The sequence below is a fragment of the Pseudophryne corroboree genome, chromosome 2 (assembly GCF_028390025.1).
Source record: "Pseudophryne corroboree isolate aPseCor3 chromosome 2, aPseCor3.hap2, whole genome shotgun sequence".
Classification (NCBI taxonomy): Eukaryota; Metazoa; Chordata; class Amphibia; order Anura; family Myobatrachidae; genus Pseudophryne; species Pseudophryne corroboree.
The window spans coordinates 668224215-668242569 of record NC_086445.1 but is presented as its reverse complement, the minus strand read 5'-3'; the positions used below and the strand labels follow the sequence as shown (position 1 = coordinate 668242569).

Sequence of the window (18355 nt, the reverse complement as noted above, 5' to 3'; positions counted from 1 at the left end):
GAGAATGGGCATGTCCATTGCGGTGTGGCTATACTGTAGATAAGTTTTGTGGTTTCTGTAAAGGAGAGTACACACGGAGAGATCCGTGTTTAAAATCTAAGCAATCTGACTAGATTACTTAAATTTTAAGCACGGATCTGTCGTCTATATGCCCCCCAGCGATAGCGATGCGCTGCCTCACACATCGCTATCGCTGGCGCTAGATTGAGGCTGCATGCAGACTCAATCTAGCGAGTTGCTCACTTTAACGCTGTGTGAAGTGAGCTCCCCCCATCCGTTTACCCCCTCACTCAGCACATCACGCTCTGTGTTAAGATCGATCAGCACACATCTCTCCCGTCAGTACCCCCCTTTAGAGCTCTTCTACTTCTAACTACTCGTACATAAATTAATAAGTTTAAAACCTGAATGCATCATGAGAACGTTATTGGAAATCTAAAACTGTCTACAGCACCTGGTATTCCCAGGTGGTCTCCCATCCAAGAACTAACCAGGCCTAACAGTGCTTAGCTTCCAAGACCAGTTAAGAGTGGACATGTGCAGTGTGGTGTGGCTGTAGATGAGCTTTGTGGTTTCTGTTAGAGCTCTACTACTTCTAACTAGTGATGAGCGGGTTCGGTTTCTCCGAAACCGAACCCAGTCGAACTTCACCTTTTTCACACGGGTCCGAGGCAGGTTCGAACCTTCCCGCCTTGCTCGGCTAACCCGAGCGCGCCCGAAGATCATCATCCCACTGTCGGATTCTCGCGAGATTCGGATTCTATATAAGCAGCCGCGCGTCGCCGCCATTTTCACTCGTGCATTGGAGATGATAGGGAGAGGACGTGGCTGGCGTCCTCTCCATTTATTGTACAAGTTGATTGGTTTACTTTATTTCTTATTTGTGGGGAGGATTGGGGAGCAGATGTTAGGAGGAGTACAGTGCAGAGTTTTGCTGATAAGTGACCACCAGTTTTTATCCGTTCTCTGCCTGAAAAAAACGCTCCATACCATATCTGTGCTCAGTGTGCTGCATGATATATCTGTGCTGAGTGCTCACACTGCTTAATTGTGGGGACTGGGGAGCAGCTATAGCAGGAGTACAGTGCAGAGTTTTGCTGACAGTGACCACCAGTATACATTGTCTGCCTGAAAAACACTCCATATCTGTGCTCACAGTATGCTGCTTTATTGTGGGGACTGGGGACCACCAGTATAATTAATATTATATAGGAGTAGTACAGTGCAGAGTGCACTGCTGTACCTACCTCTGTGTCGTCACTCGTCATCCATTAAGTATACTATCCATCTGCATTGTATACCTGTGGTGCATTTTAGACTAGTTTAGCAGTTTGCTGACAGTGTCCACCAGTATACTATATATAGCAGTACGGTAGGCCACTGCTGTACCTACCTCTGTGTCGTCACTCGTCATCCATTAAGTATACTATCCATCTACATTCTATACCTGTGGTGCATTTTAGACAGTTTTGCAGTTTGCTGACAGTGTCCACCAGTATACTATATATAGCAGTACGGTAGGCCACTGCTGTGTACCTACCTCTGTGTCGTCACTCGTCATCCATTAAGTATACTATCCATCTACATTGTATACCTGTGGTGCGTTTTAGACAGTTTTGCAGTTTGCTGACAGTGTCCACCAGTATACTATTAATAGCAGTACGGTAGGCCACTGCTGTGTACCTACCTCTGTGTCGTCACTCGTCATCCATTAAGTATACTATCCATCTACATTGTATACCTGTGGTGCATTTTAGACAGTTTTGCAGTTTCCTGACAGTGTCCACCAGTATACTATATATAGCAGTACGGTAGGCCACTGCTGTGTACCTACCTCTGTGTCGTCACTCGTCATCCATTAAGTATACTATCCATCTACATTGTATACCTGTGGTGCATTTTAGACAGTTTTGCAGTTTCCTGACAGTGTCCACCAGTATACTATATATAGCAGTACGGTAGGCCACTGCTGTGTACCTACCTCTGTGTCGTCACTCGTCATCCATTAAGTATACTATCCATCTACATTCTATACCTGTGGTGCATTTTAGACAGTTTTGCAGTTTGCTGACAGTGTCCACCAGTATACTATATATAGCAGTACGGTAGGCCACTGCTGTGTACCTACCTCTGTGTCGTCACTCATCATCCATTAAGTATACTATCCATCTACATTGTATACCTGTGGTGCATTTTAGAAAGTTTTACAGTTTGCTGACAGTGTCCACCAGTATACTATATATAGCAGTATGGTAGGCCATTGCTGTGTACCTACCTCTGTGTCGTCACTCGTCATCCATTAAGTATACTATCCATCTACATTCTATACCTGTGATGCATTTTAGACAGTTTTGCAGTTTGCTGACAGTGTCCACCAGTATACTATATATAGCAGTACGGTAGGCCACTGCTGTGTACCTACCTCTGTGTCGTCACTCGTCATCCCTTAAGTATACTATCCATCTACATTCTATACCTGTGGTGCATTTTAGACAGTTTTGCAGTTTGCTGACAGTGTCCACCAGTATACTATATATAGCAGTATGGTAGGCCACTGCTGTGTACCTACCTCTGTGTCGTCACTCGTCATCCATTAAGTATACTATCCATCTACATTCTATACCTGTGATGCATTTTAGACAGTTTTGCAGTTTGCTGACAGTGTCCACCAGTATACTATATATAGCAGTACGGTAGGCCACTGCTGTGTACCTACCTCTGTGTCGTCACTCGTCATCCATTAAGTATACTATCCATCTACATTCTATACCTGTGGTGCATTTTAGACAGTTTTGCAGTTTGCTGACAGTGTCCACCAGTATACTATATATAGCAGTACAGTAGGCCACTGCTGTGTACCTACCTCTGTGTCGTCACTCGTCATCCATTAAGTATACTATCCATCTACATTGTATATCTGTGGTGCATTTTAGACAGTTTTGCAGTTTGCTGACAGTGTCCACCAGTATACTATATATAGCAGTACGGTAGGCCACTGCTGTGTACCTACCTCTGTGTCGTCACTCGTCATCCATTAAGTATACTATCCATCTACATTGTATACCTGTGGTGCATTTTAGACAGTTTTGCAGTTTGCTGACAGTGTCCACCAGTATACTATATTTAGCAGTACGGTAGGCCACTGCTGTGTACCTACCTCTGTGTCGTCACTCGTCATCCATTAAGTATACTATCCATCTACATTCTATACCTGTGGTGCATTTTAGACAGTTTTGCAGTTTGCTGACAGTGTCCACCAGTATACTATATATAGCAGTACGGTAGGCCACTGCTGTGTACCTACCTCTGTGTCGTCACTCGTCATCCATTAAGTATACTATCCATCTACATTGTATACCTGTGGTGCATTTTAGACAGTTTTGCAGTTTGCTGACAGTGTCCACCAGTATACTATATATAGCAGTACGGTAGGCCACTGCTGTGTACCTACCTCTGTGTCGTCACTCGTCATCCATTAAGTATACTATCCATCTACATTCTATACCTGTGGTGCATTTTAGACAGTTTTGCAGTTTCCTGACAGTGTCCACCAGTATACTATATATAGCAGTACGGTAGGCCACTGCTGTGTACCTACCTCTGTGTCGTCACTCGTCATCCATTAAGTATACTATCCATCTACATTCTATAACTGTGGTGCATTTTAGACAGTTTTGCAGTTTGCTGACAGTGTCCACCAGTATACTATATATAGCAGTACGGTAGGCCACTGCTGTGTACCTACCTCTGTGTCGTCACTCATCATCCATTAAGTATACTATCCATCTACATTGTATACCTGTGGTGCATTTTAGAAAGTTTTGCAGTTTGCTGACAGTGTCCACCAGTATACTATATATAGCAGTATGGTAGGCCATTGCTGTGTACCTACCTCTGTGTCGTCACTCGTCATCCATTAAGTATACTATCCATCTACATTCTATACCTGTGATGCATTTTAGACAGTTTTGCAGTTTGCTGACAGTGTCCACCAGTATACTATATATAGCAGTACGGTAGGCCACTGCTGTGTACCTACCTCTGTGTCGTCACTCGTCATCCATTAAGTATACTATCCATCTACATTCTATACCTGTGATGCATTTTAGACAGTTTTGCAGTTTGCTGACAGTGTCCACCAGTATACTATATATAGCAGTACGGTAGGCCACTGCTGTGTACCTACCTCTGTGTCGTCACTCGTCATCCATTAAGTATACTATCCATCTACATTCTATACCTGTGGTGCATTTTAGACAGTTTTGCAGTTTGCTGACAGTGTCCACCAGTATACTATATATAGCAGTACAGTAGGCCACTGCTGTGTACCTACCTCTGTGTCGTCACTCGTCATCCATTAAGTATACTATCCATCTACATTGTATACCTGTGGTGCATTTTAGACAGTTTTGCAGTTTGCTGACAGTGTCCACCAGTATACTATATATAGCAGTACGGTAGGCCACTGCTGTGTACCTACCTCTGTGTCGTCACTCGTCATCCATTAAGTATACTATCCATCTACATTGTATACCTGTGGTGCATTTTAGACAGTTTTGCAGTTTGCTGACAGTGTCCACCAGTATACTATATTTAGCAGTACGGTAGGCCACTGCTGTGTACCTACCTCTGTGTCGTCACTCGTCATCCATTAAGTATACTATCCATCTACATTCTATACCTGTGGTGCATTTTAGACAGTTTTGCAGTTTGCTGACAGTGTCCACCAGTATACTATATATAGCAGTACGGTAGGCCACTGCTGTGTACCTACCTCTGTGTCGTCACTCGTCATCCATTAAGTATACTATCCATCTACATTGTATACCTGTGGTGCATTTTAGACAGTTTTGCAGTTTCCTGACAGTGTCCACCAGTATACTATATATAGCAGTACGGTAGGCCACTGCTGTGTACCTACCTCTGTGTCGTCACTCGTCATCCATTAAGTATACTATCCATCTACATTCTATACCTGTGGTGCATTTTAGACAGTTTTGCAGTTTCCTGACAGTGTCCACCAGTATACTATATATAGCAGTACGGTAGGCCACTGCTGTGTACCTACCTCTGTGTCGTCACTCGTCATCCATTAAGTATACTATCCATCTACATTCTATAACTGTGGTGCATTTTAGACAGTTTTGCAGTTTGCTGACAGTTTCCACCAGTATACTATATATAGCAGTACGGTAGGCCACTGCTGTGTACCTACCTCTGTGTCGTCACTCATCATCCATTAAGTATACTATCCATCTACATTGTATACCTGTGGTGCATTTTAGAAAGTTTTGCAGTTTGCTGACAGTGTCCACCAGTATACTATATATAGCAGTATGGTAGGCCATTGCTGTGTACCTACCTCTGTGTCGTCACTCGTCATCCATTAAGTATACTATCCATCTACATTCTATACCTGTGATGCATTTTAGACAGTTTTGCAGTTTGCTGACAGTGTCCACCAGTATACTATATATAGCAGTACGGTAGGCCACTGCTGTGTACCTACCTCTGTGTCGTCACTCGTCATCCATTAAGTATACTATCCATCTACATTCTATACCTGTGATGCATTTTAGACAGTTTTGCAGTTTGCTGACAGTGTCCACCAGTATACTATATATAGCAGTACGGTAGGCCACTGCTGTGTACCTACCTCTGTGTCGTCACTCGTCATCCATTAAGTATACTATCCATCTACATTCTATACCTGTGGTGCATTTTAGACAGTTTTGCAGTTTGCTGACAGTGTCCACCAGTATACTATATATAGCAGTACAGTAGGCCACTGCTGTGTACCTACCTCTGTGTCGTCACTCGTCATCCATTAAGTATACTATCCATCTACATTGTATACCTGTGGTGCATTTTAGACAGTTTTGCAGTTTGCTGACAGTGTCCACCAGTATACTATATATAGCAGTACGGTAGGCCACTGCTGTGTACCTACCTCTGTGTCGTCACTCGTCATCCATTAAGTATACTATCCATCTACATTGTATACCTGTGGTGCATTTTAGACAGTTTTGCAGTTTGCTGACAGTGTCCACCAGTATACTATATATAGCAGTATGGTAGGCCACTGCTGTGTACCTACCTCTGTGTCGTCACTCGTCATCCATTAAGTATACTATCCATCTACATTCTTTACCTGTGGTGCATTTTAGACAGTTTTGCAGTTTGCTGACAGTGTCCACCAGTATACTATATATAGCAGTACGGTAGGCCACTGCTGTGTACCTACCTCTGTGTCGTCACTTGTCATCCATTAAGTATACTATCCATCTACATTCTTTACCTGTGGTGCATTTTAGACAGTTTTGCAGTTTGCTGACAGTGTCCACCAGTATACTATATATAGCAGTACGGTAGGCCACTGCTGTGTACCTACCTCTGTGTCGTCACTCGTCATCCATTAAGTATACTATCCATCTACATTCTATACCTGTGGTGCATTTTAGACAGTTTTGCAGTTTGCTGACAGTGTCCACCAGTATACTATATATAGCAGTACGGTAGGCCACTGCTGTGTACCTACCTCTGTGTCGTCACTCGTCATCCATTAAGTATACTATCCATCTACATTGTATACCTGTGGTGCATTTTAGACAGTTTTGCAGTTTGCTGACAGTGTCCACCAGTATACTATATATAGCAGTACGGTAGGCCACTGCTGGTTACCTACCTCTGTGTCGTCACTCGTCATCCATTAAGTATACTATCCATCTACATTCTATACCTGTGGTGCATTTTAGACAGTTTTGCAGTTTGCGGACAGTGTCCACCAGTATACTATATATAGCAGTACGGTAGGCCACTGCTGTGTACCTACCTCTGTGTCGTCACTCGTCATCCATTAAGTATACTATCCATCTACATTGTATACCTGTGGTGCATTTTAGACAGTTTTGCAGTTTGCTGACAGTGTCCACCAGTATACTATATATAGCAGTACGGTAGGCCACTGCTGTGTACCTACCTCTGTGTCATCACTCGTCATCCATTAAGTATACTATCCATCTACATTCTATACCTGTGGTGCATTTTAGTTTTGCGCAGTAAATATAGTAGTAGGCCATTGCTATTGATACTGGCATATAATTCCACACATTAAAAAATGGAGAACAAAAATGTGGAGGTTAAAGGGAAAGATCAAGATCCACTTCCACCTCATGCTGAAGCTGCTGCCACTAGTCATGGCCGAGACGATGAAATGCCATCAACGTCGTCTGCCTAGGCCGATGCCCAATGTCATAGTAGAGAGCATGTAAAATCCAAAACACAAAAGTTTAGTAAAATGACCCAAAAATCAAAATTAAAAGCGTCTGAGGAGAAGCGTAAACTTGCCAATATGCCATTTACGACACGGAGTGGCAAGGAATGGCTGAGGCCCTGGCCTATGTTCATGGCTAGTGGTTCAGCTTCAAATGAGGATGGAAGCACTAATCCTCTCGCTAGAAAAAAGAAAAGACTTAAGCTGGCAAAAGCACAGCAAAGAACTGTGCGTTCTTCAAAATCACAAATCCCCAAGGAGAGTCCAATTGTGTCGGTTGCGATGCCTGACCTTCCCAACACTGGACGGGAAGAGCTTGCGCCTTCCACCATTTGCACGCCCCCTGCAAGTGCTGGAAGGAGCACCCGCAGTCCAGTTCCTGATAGTCAAATTGAAGATGTCACTGTTGAAGTACACCAGGATGAGGATATGGGTGTTGCTGGCGCTGGGGAGGAAATTGACAAGGAGGATTCTGATGGTGAGGTGGTTTGTTTAAGTCAGGCACCCGGGGAGACACCTGTTGTCCGTAGGAGGAATATGGCCCTTGACATGCCTGGTCAAAATACAAAAAAAATCAGCTCTTCGGTGCGGAATTATTTCAACACAAATGCGGACAACAGGTGTCAAGCCGTGTGTTGCCTTTGTCAAGCTGTAATAAGTAGGGGTAAGGACGTTAACCACCTCGGAACATCCTCCCTTATACGTCACCTGCAGCGCATTCATCATAAGTCAGTGACAAGTTCAAAAACTTTGGGTGACAGCGGAAGCAGTCCACTGACCACTAAATCCCTTCCTCTTGTAACCAAGCTCCTGCAAACCACACCACCAACTCCCTCAGTGTCAATTTCCTCCTTACCCAGGGAAGCCAATAGTCCTGCAGGCCATGTCACTGTCAAGTCTGACAAGTCCTCTCCTGCCTGGGATTCCTCCGATGCATCCTTGAGTGTAACGCCTACTGCTGCTGGCGCTGCTGTTGTTGCTGCTGGGAGTCGATCGTCATCCCAGAGGGGAAGTCGGAAGACCACTTGTACTACTTCCAGTAAGCAATTGACTGTCCAACAGTCCTTTGCGAGGAAGATGAAATATCACAGCAGTCATCCTGCTGCAAAGCGGATAACTGAGGCCTTGGCAGCCTGGGCGGTGAGAAACGTGGTTCCGGTATCCATCGTTAATTCAGAGCCAACTAGAGAATTGACTGTGTCCCCGGTACCAAATACCATCTAGGTTCCATTTCTCTAGGCAGGCGATACCGAAAATGTACACAGACCTCAGAAAAAGACTCACCAGTGTCCTAAAAAATGCAGTTGTACCCAATGTCCACTTAACCACGGACATGTGGACAAGTGGAGCAGGGCAGACTCAGGACTATATGACTGTGACAGCCCACTGGGTAGATGTATTGCCTCCCGCAGCAAGAACAGCAGCGGCGGCACCAGTAGTAGCATCTCGCAAACGCCAACTCGTTCCTAGGCAGGCTACGCTTTGTATCACCGCTTTCCAGAATAGGCACACAGCTGAAAACCTCTTACGGCAACTGAGGAAGATCATCGCAGAATGGCTTACCCCAATTGGACTCTCCTGGGGATTTGTGACATCGGACAACGCCAGCAATATTGTGCATGCATTACATCTGGGCAAATTCCATCACATCCCATGTTTTGCACATACCTTGAATTTGGTGGTGCAGAATTATTTAAAAAAACGACAGGGGCGTGCAAGAGATGCTGTCGGTGGCCCGAAGAATTACGGGCCACTTTCGGCATTCAGGCACCGCGTACAGAAGACTGAAGCACCACCAAACATTCCTGAACCTGCCCTGCCATCATCTGAAGCAAGAGGTGGTAACGAGGTGGAATTCAACCCTCTATATGCTTCAGAGGATGGGGGAGCAGCAAAAGGCCATTCAAGCCTATACATCTGGCCACGATATAGGCAAAGGAGGTGGAATGCACCTGACTCAAGCGCAGTGGAGAATGATTTCAACGTTGTGCAAGGTTCTGCAACCCTTTGAACTTGCCACACGTGAAGTCAGTTCAGACACTGCCAGCCTGAGTCAGGTCATTCCCCTCATCAGGCTTTTGCAGAAGAAGCTGGAGACATTGAAGGAGGAGCTAAAACAGAGCGATTCCGCTAGGCATGTGGGACTTGTGGATGGAGCCCTTCATTCGCTTAACCAGGATTCACGGGTGGTCAATCTGTTGAAATCAGAGCACTACATTTTGGCCACCGTGCTCGATCCTAGATTTAAAACCTACGTTGTATCTTTCTTTCCGGCAGACACAAGTCTGCAGAGGTTCAAAGACCTGCTGGTGAGAAAATTGTCAAGTCAAGCGGAACGTGACCCGTCACCATCTCCTCCTTCACATTCTCCCGCAACTGGGGGTGCGAGGAAAAGGCTAAGAATTCCGAGCCCACCCGCTGGCGGTGATGCAGGGCAGTCTGGAGCGAGTGCTGACATCTGGTCTGGACTGAAGGACCTGCCAACGATTACTGACATGTCGTCTACTGTCACTGCATATGATTCTCTCACCATTGAAAGAATGGTGGAGGATTATATGAGTGACCGCATCCAAGTAGGCACGTCAGACAGTCCGTACGTATACTGGCAGGAAAAAGAGGCAATTTGGAGGCCCTTGCACAAACTGGCTTTATTCTACCTAAGTTGCCCTCCCTCCAGTGTGTACTCCGAAAGAGTGTTTAGTGCAGCCGCTCACCTTGTCAGCAATCGGCGTACGAGGTTACTTCCAAAAAATGTGGAGAAGATGATGTTCATTAAAATGAATTATAATCAATTCCTCCGTGGAGACATTCACCAGCAGCAATTGCCTCCAGAAAGTACACGGGGACCTGAGATGGTGGATTCCAGTGGGGACGAATTGATAATCTGTGAGGAGGGGAATGTACACAGTGAAAGGGGTGAGGAATCGGAGGATGATGATGAGGTGGACATCTTGCCTCTGTAGAGCCAGTTTGTGCAAGGAGAGATTGATTGCTTCTTTTTTGGTGGGGGCCCAAACCAACCAGTCATTTCAGTCAGTCGTGTGGCAGACCCTGTCACTGAAATGATGGGTTCGTTAAAGTGTGCATGTCCTGTTTATACAACATAAGGGTGGGTGGGAGGGCCCAAGGACAATTCCATCTTGCACCTCTTTTTTCTTTCATTTTTCTTTGCATCATGTGCTGTTTGGGGACAATTTTTTGGAAGGGCCATCCTGCCTGACACTGCAGTGCCACTCCTAGATGGGCCAGGTGTTTGTGTCGGCCACTTGTGTCGCTTAGCTTAGTCACACAGCCACCTTGGTGCGCCTCTTTTTTTCTTTGCATCATGTGCTGTTTGGGGACAATTTTTTGGAAGGGCCATCCTGTCTTGATTGACACTGCAGTGCCACTCCTAGATGGGCCAGGTGTTTGTGTCGGCCACTTGTGTCGCTTAGCTTAGTCACACAGCGACCTTGGTGAGCCTCTTTTTTTCTTTGCATCATGTGCTGTTTGGGGACAATTTTTTGGAAGGGCCATCCTGTCTTGATTGACACTGCAGTGCCACTCCTAGATGGGCCAGGTGTTTGTGTCGGCCACTTGTGTCGCTTAGCTTAGTCACACAGCCACCTTGGTGCGCCTCTTTTTTTCTTTGCATCATGTGCTGTTTGGGGAGTATTTTTATGAAGGGCCATCCTACCTGACACTGCAGTGCCACTCCTAGATGGGCCAGGTGTTTGTGTCGGCCACTTGTGTCACTTAGCTTAGTCACACAGCCACCTTGGTGCGCCTCTTTTTTTCTTTGCATCATGTGCTGTTTGGGGACTATTTTTTTGAAGGGCCATCCTGCCTGACACTGCAGTGCCACTCCTAGATGGGCCAGGTGTTTGTGTTGGCCACTTGTGTCGCTTAGCTTAGCCATCCAGCGACCTCGGTGCAAATTTTAGGACTAAAAATAATATTGTGAGGTGTGAGGAACCGAACCCAAAACCAAAACGCGAAAAATTTCCGGTGCACATCACTACTTCTAACTACTGGTACATAAATGTATACGTTTAAAAATGCAAAGCATCAAGAGAACGGTGTTGGTACTATAAGAACACCTGCAGCACCTGGTATTTCAAGATGGTCTCCCATCCAAGTTCTAAGCAGGCCCAATACTGCTTAGCTGCCAGTAGTATTAAGCAAAATAAAATTGAGGACTGTATGCCATTTTATTCCAAACAGCTCACAGCTGTAATATGACATTCTAACATACTGTAAGTAATGATCAGTGAGGGTGTGTTTGGAATTGCATGCTATATAGATGGCTGAGAGTAAGGCTCACTCTTTGAGTTATAGGAGACAATACAATGATGTAATAGATCTAAGACTGAACACAGCAAATTCCCTATTTTATATCACACTATGGGGCCTATTTTATCATGTGTTTGTTTCATACAATTATGTAAACCTGCATTTTCTGAATATTTTAATAAAAAGTTGTTAATTAGCGCTGCAGATCGCAGTCCCCATTATTATCAATGGCTACTACGATCTGACTCCTATGTACAAAACTCAGGAAAGGTTTGTGGAATTTGGCACTGTTACTTTAGATGGCACAAACTGCTTGAATCCTATGGAGGCTTACTCGCAGGAGAGAGATCCACTGATCCCTCTCCCGCAGCCTACATCTAGCAGCGGAAACAGACACTGGGGGTAAAATGTAATAGGGTGTGACAATCAGAAAGTGAGAGATTTTGGTCAAGTTCTCCTGTTTTTTTTTTTTAAAGTTACAATCATTTACATGGGAAACCAGGTTGATTTTGCCATGTAAAGGATTACCACTTTAAAAAAACAGGTGAATTTTACCAAAATCTCTCACTTTCTGATTCTCACACCCTATTACATTTCCCCCTGTGTAGTGTTCCTTCTAAGAATGAAGTAGGGCAGGGCACCGGACTCCGGGGGCATATTTGCGCGCGTGTGGCTTCGCGCCCAAAACGGGGCGCAGCCATGTAAATTAGGGGGTGTGGCCATGGAAACGTAATTTTAGTGGGTGGTGCGGCCCACAGACGTTGCTGTAGGGGGCGTGCTCAGCGCCGACAGAGGTGCTGGGCTTCCCCCAGCTCTCTCCCATAGCGTGAATGGATGCCGTGCGCATGCGCTCGGCATCTTTACAAGCTGGGAGGGCAGGAAGTGGGCAGCTGTTCTAGCAGGGCGCCGCAAAAGGGGCAGGGCAGATTTTGCCTTTAAAAAATCGGGCAGGGCGCGGCCCCCTGCTAAAACAGCTTAGCGTGAACACTACCTGTGTGCTGCAATAAGTAATACATGAACCCCTATCATTCTTTTCACAAATATACTGTTCTGTTAAAATATTTTGGTAATTGTATTAAATAGAAGTGTCTAGAAAGTTTTGCCTATATAATAAAAGTTATATTTTAATAAAAGAGGGGTGGAACTATTCAGGGTACTCTTTATTTCCTTCTCTTGTTCTGATATCTCAAAGTGGCCTCTCTAGATCTGCCTTTAACACCAAGGATAGAGCAGGTACACAGACTGGTGCCAAGCCAATGATAGAAGCAGTCAGGATGCAGAGATTTGCACCACTATAGTTCCATGCACGCCTGTGGGAACAATTACAGCTGACTTGCATTAACTCTACCTCAGGTCCTTAGTATTTACATTTGTGAACCAATATGCCCATGAAGAGAAGTTAGTCAAGTTGTTTGAATGAACTCTAAACCCAGACGTACAATAGATGGCAGTAGATCAGTTATTTTTCTTACATTTAGATTGTGCTGTGATGTGAGATGTTCTGCTAAGCTCTGACACTTACTTATATTATAGGCAGACCTTTATACAAACTACCTTTCCCTGTCTTTGTACATATGCTGATGACTTTTATTTAAATAACTGTATTTAAAACATTATTCCCACTTCACATAAACCTGAACTCATTACTGTGTTGTTTATTAAATATAGAATAATTTGAAAACTAGATTTGTTGGAATATAGTTTTTCTTCTGAGCCATCTTCCTGCAGCCATCTTTCTGTGGTCATAGATTACACCACACCTGTAGATAGTTATGTCCAGTTTCAGTCACGTCATTATACAATGAATGTTCCCAGTTCTTTTAACTGGGTAGCGCATGGGCCGAGCCCATAACCCAGACATAATAATGGCCAATCTGTGCAGGTCTGTGATTCCTGGAAGAAGCTCCATTGCTTTCATGATTCCCAGTCCACACTGCCTCAAGAGAAATATAAATAGAAAACTAATAATAGCACTGTTTCCAGCTGCTGACAAGTCACAAGGATATAATACTGAGCTTATAAAACCAACATATGACTAAAATGTACATTTCTGAAAAGCATTCCACCTAGGCCTCATGGTTAACATGCCAAGCAGCTTAATGCGGACACCACAGATCATTGCACATCTATTCTGCTTGTATCTGGTTTAATCAACAGCGGTGTCAGTCTGAAAGTTTTCAGTGACATTGTCACATTTAAATATTACACTTAGCAAAAAAAATAGTTTAACTTTGGTCACAAAGGTAAATGGGAGATAGAGGTAAGACATGCATTGCATTGTCTGTATTATGGCTACATTGTTCTGTGAGTTGTCGTTTTACTGTAAACAAAAGCCCTACCCTTTGTAAATGATGGCGTATATGCAGGTATGTGAGCATAGCTAATTCCTCTGTGCAACTCAATCATGTGTGTCTGTCTGAGATTGTGCCTAATGTGAACATTTGTCTCCAGTACAAAAGCTTTTTGTAAGTGTGATTGAGTGTGACTGTGTCCTGAGAAAACGTGAGTGTATGTTTGCTCAGGGAGGATGTTTTGGCTGGACGTCTGCTATTTGCAGACCTGAGGTGCATAGTGCCAGGGCCGTCTTAACAGCAGTGTAGGCCCCTGGGCACAGCAATGCACTGGGCCCCCTACCCATCCTCCAGTGGTAGGGGTGGGGGGTGCTATCAGCCCAGCTTTGATGTCCCCCAGGCGTCAGCATGTAGGACCTGTAACAGTAATTTCTGCTAATTACTCCTTTACTGCACAGATGGGGCTAAACTGTAGAAGGGGGCATTGGGCTGAATGATGGGGCCCTGTTACATGACTTCCAGAGTGGTAGCGGGTGTTTAATACGTAGGGGAGGAGTGGATAGTGGAGTGGGCTTAATATTTTCCGGTGGGAGGGCAGCTTGCTTGACTGCAGATATCTCAAGGTTCTGAAAATATATTTCTTAGCTTTGAATGGAATAAAAAACTAGAGAGTCCCACCTTTCAGAAGGTTCTGGGGACTTGGGGATCAGAGTTCAGGAGCCAAAGCAATTCACCAACGAAAATCTAAAACTGCATACATGGTGTGTGGAGCTGGAGCAGGGACCAGCTGCTTGAAGGCTGATATCTCTGGTTCTGGGCATAGTAGAGACAAGCTGCCAGTGTCCACCAAAAGGGGAGAGTCTCAGCTTTTGGCTTATATCCTCACAAATACTCTAAGTCAGACAAACCCCAAGATATCAGGCTGGGAAGTGCAATTAACAGGCTTGGTTGGGGACCACTGCTTTCAAGTCAGATATCTCCGGTTCCCCAGGGCCGATTTTCAAAAGTCTAGTACCCCTGGAAAGAGGGGACCCTCAGCTATCAGCCTAGGGCCTTTATACTCCTGGGGCCCTTGGGCAAGAGCCCATTGAGCCCATACTAAAAGACGGCCCTGCATAGTGCCAAGAGATGTGATGGAAATAAAACCAAAAAAAGAGTCTAACCTCCCGAGGGCACGCATGACAGTAATAGTCAATATAAATCCGTGTAATAAAAATTATATAGATGCAACAGAGAAAGGAAACAATGTTTAATTATTGATGGCACTTCTCCAAAGCTTAGAGTTCTGGTAGAGGGTCTGAGTTTCCTTATCATAATAAAGTGTTATCAAAATTTGCAATTTCTTGCATTGAAGTAACTGGTGGATTTTTGTAATGTTGTTTTAATTGTCATTCTCATATATGGGGAGATGTATCAAGTTTTGGAAAAAATATAAAGTGGTTGCCCAAAACAACCAATCAACCTTTGTCAGTTATCTAACACAGTCTATGAAATGACATTTGGAAGCTGATTGGTTACTCTGGACAATTTCTCCACTTTCTGTTTCTCCAGGGCTTGATACATCTCCCCCTAATATGTTTAATATGCTGGACTGTACCTTGGAAGGAGTTAACGCCTCCCACTTACAGTCATACAATATTTATTATACTATGCTACTACCGGTCCTGAAAAAAATGTGAAAGTTGGTATACACCGCAGTTAAAAATAAATACAGTCTGATCATGACTATATAAGATAGTTCCAATGCCTTTAACTGCTGCAGGTCATTGATATAGACTGAACAGTGTGGGTTGCAGACTGTAGGAATATTGTATTCAGGATGTATAGAAATGGACGCAGTCAAAATGTCGACATTTACATTTATGCAAGCTGGGAAGGTTATGGTTAGGCTACTGGGGGGGGGGGGGGGGGGGGGAGCAAAAGCTGCACTGGAGCCGCTGCAGCCATCAGGAGCAGGTGAGTCACAACTGGGCCACCTGGACGAAATGTCAACATTTAACATGTCGACATATCATTATTGTCTACATGAGGAATGTTGACATTATTATGTGGAAATATACCACACCAGCATAGCAGGTGCACTATAACAGACCTGCAAGTATGGTCAAAACTATGGTGGTTATCATTTACAGTACATATGGCTTGAGCAGAGTCCTCTATTGGTTAATACTACTGTATCACAGCTCTGAGCGTGTTTACATTTCTTGCTATATTGTTACTAATATATCCTTCAGTTATAAATGATTTTACCCAACATACTTGAATATATTTTAAAGCAAGCTGATGAATATGATAACAGAATTATTATGGGGACATGACATTCAGCCATTGAGATGGTATTTTGGAGGGAAACAAATAAATAAATAACATTGTTCACAGCACTCTTACTACAATATATAACATATCTTTACATGTAGAGTAATGCCCAGGTAAAATTTAATGTGCATTAAATACATTTCATTTGATTAATCGCTTACAAAGTAGACGTAGTAATGATGACACAGTAGGGACAGAACTGCATAATAAGGCACAGATAGACCCTAAATCTATGGCATATAGCTCAGAAGAAATAAATGTCCACAATGAGCATATGCGCTATAACCCACTGCCCTTACCAATAATTGGATTGGGAGGTTATACGTTTAAGAAACCTTACAGCTCTTTCCCATCTGACGTCTTTTTAGGGAATGACTCTTTCCACGCACTGGTGAGTCTGTTCCCCTATTCAGCGAGTAGTTTGGGATAGGCCTTCCTAGGAAATATCCTTCTGGCTCAGAGTCTGATGATGAGCAGGATGTGTCCTCCTCATATTCTGTAATCTGGCGGTGTTCCGGCAGCCAAGTGTCTGCTGTCTCCAGGTCCGTGCTACTAAATAGTCTTGGGATTCCTTCTTGACATCTAGTGACAGGTGATCCATGCAGTGAGGTGTTTAATCGTTTGCTGCTCCATGCAGTCTCTGTTTCTCTCCAAGAAGTGCAATGCAAGTGAGATCTGCCCCAATGAGAGTTGCATTGTACACTTCTCTGGAAGCTGGAAGTACGGTGCAACTGAGGGTCAAAAGGTAAACAGTGCTGGGAGCAGTAAAGGTGGTCATCATGAACCATAAACTCTGACATACGAAGAGGTGCCCTGCAACTGAAGCAGCAGAAACAGGAGGGCAGTGAATGCCAGTACTGCCCTTTTAAGGTCACCAGATCTCCATCCGGATCTGTAAGACAAGAATATATATAACAGACCATGTATGTATACTTTCTAACTGTCCCTAATTTGCTGAGACCATGTTTTGAAAGTTTTGACACTAAAAGTTATTTGTACCTTTCGGCTAACTGCACAGTGCCACTTCCCCTGTTCTGTATGTTCTCATTCTGTATGTAGTGTTAGCTCCATTACTACACTTGGGAGGTAATTAATATATTATGGCCATGAGCTATATACAGATCATGTGTGGGGAGAGGTGACATTTCCTATTTCACATGCCACAGATCAAACTGTCCCTTAAATTTTATTAAAGTACAAGCAATTATATGTTCTGCCAAAATATGGCACCGGGAATGAATACTTATTTTTGTACTAAATATGATGAACGCTTATGGTCAAGGTAGGTGAATTCTTAATAAGATGTAGGGATCTAAACTGAAATCAGAGAAATATCACTTTATAATTATCGATGCAAACTAGGTATAGTACTGATGCAATATGGAATGGCCTTCTTAAATGCCTCTCCCAATCCAAGGTTATATTATAAATATATGAATGATTGAGTACTGTTAAAAAATACCAGTTCACCGGGCTTGAACTTAAGAGAGAAAAAAATACAGTTGAGGAGAAGTTCAAGAAAAGCTACATACATCATGTTAAATTTAGCAATCTTCAGAAAATAACATAAGTTCTACTAAATTTTAGTTGTACCACAGATCCCAGCTGCTTTTCCTGTAAGAGAAATATCATGCAGCCTAGTTATTATGCCATCCTCATGAACACTCACCGACAGGTTCCCCACAAGCCTCGCAGCTCTCAGCATAAAGACGCTGGAAACAGCCCCTACAAAAAGGTCTTGCACCTTTCATCACATACCGGCTTCCACCCAGCACCATCTCGCACTCCCAGCAACAGAAGTGTTCCACGTGCCAGTGGTGTCCCTCAGCCACAGTACATCTCTCCGACAGAATCAGCTACAGACATAGAAATCCAGAAATTATAAAAAGAAAACCATAGATTTACAACCTAAAATGAAACTGGTTCAAGGTTAACTGTTAGCAATATTACACTATTTTCGGCAATGCATCATTGTATCAAAACTGAATGGAGGTACAGTACACTGACTGGGAAGTGCCTTAGTGGTTCATTTCAATAGGCACTTGTGTACTACTCATAGAAGGAAAATGGTTTTTATATAATATTTAGGGGTCTACATACTAAGCCTTGGGGGGATATTTAATAAAACACAATTATCTCATAAAAGCTGGAAAATTTTATATTTATGTTCTCTGGAGATGAAGATAAATATCTCCTCTCCAGT

General features: G+C 43.8%; 1 protein-coding gene across 2 annotated transcripts in view; it reads right to left on the bottom strand.

The window, feature by feature from the left end:
* Positions 1-16255: 16255 nt before the first annotated feature.
* The window catches only part of PRICKLE4 (prickle planar cell polarity protein 4), a 150378-nt gene continuing 148278 nt past the window's right edge, over positions 16256-18355 (bottom strand). For both annotated transcript variants that reach the window (XM_063955069.1, XM_063955071.1), the window contains 2 exons: positions 17822-18008; positions 16256-17044 (listed from right to left, as the gene is read on the bottom strand). In XM_063955069.1, coding sequence (XP_063811139.1) covers positions 16479-17044; positions 17822-18008 — 753 coding nt within the window. In that variant the 3' untranslated portion in view covers positions 16256-16478. The remainder of the gene's footprint in view (positions 17045-17821; positions 18009-18355) is intronic.